Genomic DNA, 7,015 nt, shown 5'->3' with positions numbered 1-7,015 from the left:
ATCAATAGTTCCTTCAATTATTCTTGAAAAACCTTTTGCTTTTTATTGACATAACTTTTACTCTCTAGTCACTTTTGGTTCTTCAACAACCGAATACATGATACGAGGGATTCCCAGTGACGTAAGCAACTGAATTGTTACGTCACCAGCGTTCGATTCACCTTAAAAAATGCAATGAAATAGCGCCTCGTTTCAACAAACACAAACTAATATGTACATAAATAAATTCTATGTAAAGTACTTACCACAAGAAACTCAATGAGTTTACTGTCTTGTAGAAAATGCGTAACAAACTTCTAAAGAAAATAACATCAGTCTAAAGAAAAAGAAAGGTCTCGTTCCTACTGGCGCTACCCACTCTACTGGGTCCTCATCATCATATAAATACAGTGACAGGAGCCTGAACATCAACAGTCTCTCTGGTTACAGCTCAACTGTATTACATATTATATACTACTGTTTTCCTCGGCAAATTCGACTGTGTTCTAGGACCCATTTCATCTCGTAATCATGGTAAGTTTTATGATATAGCCAGTGAGCGGTTTTATTACTATTTTGAGAAGAGTTATTATAGTTAATTAACAATTCAATATATATCTTGAGACTAGGTTGAAAGAAACCATGACCATGATCTCTGAATTAATTGTTCCAAGTTGTGTTATTGGAACAATTTCACCATTTCTGTCGTGTTGATAAAATTCGAGATTGCCGCAATGTTTAAGATTCCAACAACTCCCAGATACTCTAATTGTGAATAATGATTCTGTTTTTTTTTTTTTTTTTTTTTTTTTTTTTTGCATAAAAAAACTGCCCTCTATTCAAGTCATACATGGACTGTTATCTACATTTTGTGACTTATAAACTATCAATTTAAATAAGCTAAAACACATAGGTACAACTAAAAAATGTAAAACAACGCAAAGTGGATTAACATCAAAACAAATACAACTCGACTTGAGTGATCTTCCGGCTACTTTCACATGTTCCCAAACAACACCACACTTTCTCTTAATTGTGTTCTTTCCATACAAAATAGATTCCTGCATTTCGTAAAGGCTTACATAGAATTACAACATTTACCAGATACAGAATATTAAAAAGGTGTAGTTTATAGTCTATGCTCTATTGTATATAGAATATAGTCAAGAGACATTACTTATGTAGTGAGTCTCTTTACGCCCATTAGAAGTCGTTGTCATTTACTGTTTAAAGATAATGACGAGTCATTTTGTCAAATAAAACGAATAAATTTTAGCCAGTCATTAAAATGACAAACAGGAAGAGTGACTTTGTACTTTAGTTATCATAATATCACTAATTCGTTTGAGCAATGCTAGTGAAATATATGTGCGTGTAGGAGGGTGTACGAATGCTTATAATAATCTAAACTTAGTAAACGCATTTTCTTCTTAGGAATAAAATTAATGATAAGATAGTTCAGTTATTTTATGAAATAATATTCTTTTGATCATATGAATATTTGCAAATGCACAAATAAGCCCACACAAACACACACCACACAAGACCACATGTGTATACAGTATATACAAAGGCATGAACACACATCCGATATATATATATATATATATATATATATATATATATATATATATATATATACACTGTATATATACTGTAATATATATATATATATATATATATATATATATGTATATATACATATATATATATATATATATACATATATATATATATTTATATATATATATATATATGTATATATATATATATATATATATGGAATTTTATATGGTGTACATATGTGCATTTTAAAATCGCTCATATCTGTCTAGCTAAAACTATTTCTATTAGTACTACCACACGACTAAGTACTTCTCATTATTATTATTAATTATTATTATTATTATTATTATTATTATTATTATTATTATTATTATTATTATTATTAATATTATTATTATTATTATTATTATTATTATTATCACAGGTCTCCGTAAAAGCTATCACTGTGGTCGCTTCTATCCTGCTCGTCACTGAACAGGCCTTAGCATCGCCAAACCGTCTGAAAAATTGTTCGAATCCCTGCTTTACCCGGTTTGGCCAAAAGATCTGCTGCGATCGAATTCATGAAAATGGTTAGTGAATATTTCTTCTTCTTCTTCTTCTTCTTCTTCTTCTTCTTCTTCTTCTTCTTCTTCTTCTTCTTCTTCTTCTTCTTCATATGGTTGGTCTAGAAAACCTGAAGCTTAAGCCAGAGCCAAGTTATAGAATTAGGTTCTTATTTAGATATATGTATATATATATATATATATATATATATATATATATATATATATATATATATATATATATATATATATATATATATATATACATATACTGTATATATATATATATATATATATATATATATATATATATATATATATATATATATATACATATACTGTATATATATATATATATATATATATATATATATATATATATATATATATTTATATATAAACTGTGTATATATATACATATATATATATATATATATATATATATATATATATATATATATATATATTTACTGTCTATATATACACTGTATATATGCAATTATACACATATGCATTATATATCCTATATATATTTATCTTTATGTATATGTATGTATATCTAAATATGCATATATGTATATTCTCTTTCATGCCATAAAACATTCAAAAAGATAAAGGGAAAGGAAAGCTCTTGAAAGCTAAACGGATTGATAGCCTGTCTCTTGGAAGAAGGAAGTCTATGAGAGTAATCAGGGAAGACAAAATCACTTATTATTATTATTACTATTACTATCCAAGCTACAACCCTAGTTGAAAAAACAAGATGCTATAAGCCCAAGGGCTCCAAAAAGGAAAAATAGCCCAGTGAGGAAAGGAAATAAGGAAATAAATAAATGATGAGAACAAATTAACAATAAATCATTCAAAAAACAGTAACAACGTCATAACAGATATGTCATATATAAACTATAAAAAGACTTATTTCAGCCTGTTCAACATAAAAAAAAAATTTGCTGCAACTTTGAATTTTGAAGTTCTATTGATTCAACTACCCGTTTAGGAAGATCATTCCACAACTTGGTCACAGCTGGAATAAAACTTCTAGAATACTGTGTAGTATTGAGCCTCACAGTGGAGAAGGCCTGGCTATTAGAATTAAAAAGCTAATTTAATATTAAAATAATCTGAAATTGTATAATTTTCACACAGTTGTATCCAATGGATTGACTGACAGGTGTTATAGGCTTGCCACATAACATCCTATTTATCCTATTTATCCTACGATAGCCTTCTTTCGTTTCACAGATCCTCCCAGGTGTCCCAAGACCCCAAGGATACTTTTTGACTGCGAGGATAAAGACATCATGGTCAAGAGCATAGAGGTTACGGTAAGATATTTAATTTCGTTAGGTTATTATTATTATTATTATTACTATTATCATTATTATTATTATTATTATTACCTAAGCTACAAGCCTAGTTGGAAAAGCTAAATGCTATAAGCCCAAGGACCCCAACAGGGAAAAATAGCCCACCGAGGAAAAAGAAATAAGAAAATCAATAAACGACATGTGGAGTAATGAATAATTAAAATGAAATATCTAAAAAAACAGTAACAACATCAAAACATTTATTTCATATATAAACTATAAAGAGACTTACGTCAGCCTGTTCAACATAAAAACATTTGCTGTATGTTTGAACTTCTGAAGTTCCACCGATTCAAATAAACCGTTTATGAAGATCATTCCATAACTTGGTCACAGCCGGAATAAAGCTTCTAGAATACTGTGTGGTATTGAGCCTCATGATGGTAGCCTATTGGTAACGTCCCTGCCTGGTGATCCGCCAGACTGGGGTTCGAGTTACGTTCAAGCATTACTGAAATTAAACAAACTATAGTCAATTTTTTTAGCGAGGCATATTTGCACCGACTCGCAGCGGTACCCTTTTAGCTCGGAAAAGTTTCCTGATCGCTGATTGGTTGGACAAGATAATTCTATCCTATTAGCGATCAGGAAACTTCTCCGAGCTAAAAGGGCACGACCTATTAGCGATCAGGAAACTTCTCCGAGCTAAAAGGGCACCGCTGCGAGTCGGTGCAAATATGCCTCTCTAAAAAAATGGACTATTTGTATTTATGTCAAGTGTCGTTATTAATGTTATTGCAGTTTTGCTAAGCATTACTAGAATACGAAAACACTGCGTCTATATAATCATTAAGTAGAAGGGACTCTTTAGCTATGGTAAGCAGCTCTTGTAGGAGAAGGACACTCCAAAATCAAACCATTATTCTATAATCTTGGGTAGTGTCATAGTCTCTGTACCATGGTCTTCCACTGTCTTGAGTTAGAGTTCTCTTGCTTGAGGGTACACTCAGGCACACTAATCTATCTAATTTCTCTTCCTCTTGTTTTTGTTGAAGATAGGAAATATTTATTTTGGTGTTGTTACTGTTTTTAAAATATTTCATTTTCCCTTCTTTCCTTTCCTCACTGGGCTATTTTCCCTTTTGGAGCCCCTGGGCTTATAGCAGCCTACTTTTCCAACTAGGGTTGTAGCTTAGCAAGTAATAATACTAATAATAATAAGTATCGTTATTAATTTCAATGTGGTGTTGCAAAGCGTTACTAGAATATGAAAACACGGCCTCTTTATAATTCTTCAATTATCAAGTATCGTTATTAATCTCATTGCAGCCTTGCAATACAAACGATGACTGCGGCAATCGTGAACTGTGTTGCAACGATGTTTGTCACTCCGGTCCTCCCAAAATCTGCATTAAGAGCGATGTCGTTAACGACCAGTACTTCCTACATGGCCTCGCCTAGAAACCTCCCTGACATCATTCTTCTCCTAGTATTTATGATATCAGTGACGTCTGCAATCTTCTCCAAGTATTCATGATATCAGTGACGTCTGCAATCTTCTCTAAGTATTCATGATATCAGTGACATCCTCTAAAATCTGCTCTTAGTATTCGTGATATCAGTGACGTCTGAAATCTTCTCTAAGTATTTATATCAGTGACGTCTAAAATCTTCTCTAAGTATTCATGATATCAGTGACGTCTAAAATCTTCTCTAAGTATTCATGATATCAGTGACGTCTAAAATCTTCTCTAAGTATTCATGATATCAGTGTCGTGTAAAATCTTCTCCAAGTATTCATGATATCAGTGACGTCTGCAATCTTCTCTAAGTATTCATGATATCAGTGACGTCTGCAATCTTCTCTAAGTATTCATGATATCAGTGCCGTGTAAAATCTTCTCTAAGTATTCATGATATCAGTGACGTCTGAAATCTTCTCTAAGTATTCATGATATCAGTGACATCTAAAAAATTTTAGTATTTATGACGTCATGGCAAACATATAGATATTTCAAGAGTCGTCAACACCACACATTTGCGATCCATGTAAGAGGTGATTAAGTTTAATGACGTCACATGATAATTAACATTCTTGTTATTAACCAAAATTAACGTACTTTTCCTCAAATCACCCGATAAAGGACTTTTCTTAAGAAGAGACAGATGTGATATCCATCGAATTCATCTAAAATGACTTTTCTTTTAGAACATACAGAAATCATATCCACCATAATTCTTTTAAAAGCACGACCATGAAATTCCCCATTAAAACTCAATCTGTCTAAAGACAGAAGATTTTGATTCCTAACAGAAGAAGAAAGTCCCAAGGAATCATCCTTTAACAAAATTAATGATAATCCAGTTGACAATTTACACAATGACTCTGATAACTTGAAAAATAACCACGACACTTCTTATATTCCTTCCCCACCACACGTAGAAAATGTATTCACTGTTGTTATCTGTTTAATGCCAAAAAATATTTGTTTTCTCACAAAAATTCTGTTAAGTTTATCTTGTTTTCTTTGTCGCTATAGTTATGTTTATATTCAGATTTCTTAATAGATCACTGTCCTCAGCACGTTAACCCCTGTATGCAAATTGCTAAGGCCTTGTCTGTAGAAATCGCAACTTATTTATTTAATTAAAACAGGAAATTAAAAGATTTGTGATATTATTTATCCTTTCTGCTTAAATGTCTGACTGGTCTTCGATACATAAAGGAGTTTACTATTGTTGTGTGTATATATATATATATATATATATATATATATATATATATATATATATATATATATATATATATATATCAAAATAAGAAAATTTGTATTTGAGAGAAAGTTAACTCTCTACTATTTAACGATATTAAGTATGCTATCAAGCTAACCGTTAGTTTTCAATGGAATTAAGTGTACTATCAAGCTAACTGTCAGTTTTCAATGGAATTAAGTGTACTATCAAGCTAACTGTCAGTTTTCAATGGAATTAAGTGTACTACCGAGCTAACTCAGTTTTCAATGGACTTAAGTGTACTATCAAGCTAACTGTCAGTTTTCATTCGAATTAAGAGTACTACCAAGCTAACTGTCAGTTTTCAATGGAATTAAGTGTACCATCAAGCTAACTGTCAGTTTTCAATGGAATTAAGTGTACCATCAAGCTAACTGTCAGTTTTCAATGGAATTAAGTGTACCATCAAGCTAACTGTCAGTTTTCAATGGAATCAAGAGTACTATCAAGCTAACTGTCAGTTTTCAATAAAATTAAGTGTACTATCAAGCTAAGCGTCAGTTTTCAATGGAATCAAGTGTACTATCAAGCAGACTGTCAGTTTTCAATGGAATTAAGTGTACTATCAAGCTAAGCGTCAGTTTTCAATGGAATCAAGTGTACTATCAAGCAGACTGTCAGTTTTCAATGGAATTAAGTGTACTATCAGGCTAACCGTCAGTTTTCAATGGAATTAAGAGTAGTATCGAGCAAACTGTCAGTTTTCAATGGAATTATGTGTACTATCAAGCTAACTGTAAGTTTTCAATGGAATTAAGAGTACTGCCAAGCTAACTGTCAGTTTTCAATGGAATCAAGTGTACTATCAAGCTAACTGTCAGT

The 7,015-nt window shown here is 31.3% G+C and overlaps 1 protein-coding gene across 1 annotated transcript; it reads left to right on the top strand.

Moving 5' to 3' along the window:
* The first annotated feature begins 358 nt into the window (after nucleotides 1-358).
* Nucleotides 359-6,071, top strand: LOC137629170 (uncharacterized). The gene is made up of 4 exons (XM_068360437.1): nucleotides 359-513; nucleotides 1,970-2,117; nucleotides 3,336-3,418; nucleotides 4,730-6,071. Exons 1-4 carry the CDS (start codon nucleotides 511-513, stop codon nucleotides 4,859-4,861), a joined length of 366 nt encoding a protein of 121 aa, XP_068216538.1. The 5' UTR covers nucleotides 359-510; the 3' UTR covers nucleotides 4,862-6,071.
* The last annotated feature ends 944 nt before the right edge of the window (nucleotides 6,072-7,015 follow it).

The sequence above is a fragment of the Palaemon carinicauda genome, chromosome 37, assembly GCF_036898095.1.
Source record: "Palaemon carinicauda isolate YSFRI2023 chromosome 37, ASM3689809v2, whole genome shotgun sequence".
NCBI lineage: Eukaryota > Metazoa > Arthropoda > Malacostraca > Decapoda > Palaemonidae > Palaemon > Palaemon carinicauda.
Note: the sequence above shows the minus strand (reverse complement) of the source record. Positions and strands in the feature narration are given on the sequence as shown.

Coding starts and splice junctions, on each gene's coding strand:
- LOC137629170 (XM_068360437.1), top strand. Junction 2,118..3,335: donor CGATCGAATTCATGAAAATG/GTTAGTGAATAT, acceptor TTCGTTTCACAG/ATCCTCCCAGGTGTCCCAAG. Junction 3,419..4,729: donor TCAAGAGCATAGAGGTTACG/GTAAGATATTTA, acceptor ATCTCATTGCAG/CCTTGCAATACAAACGATGA.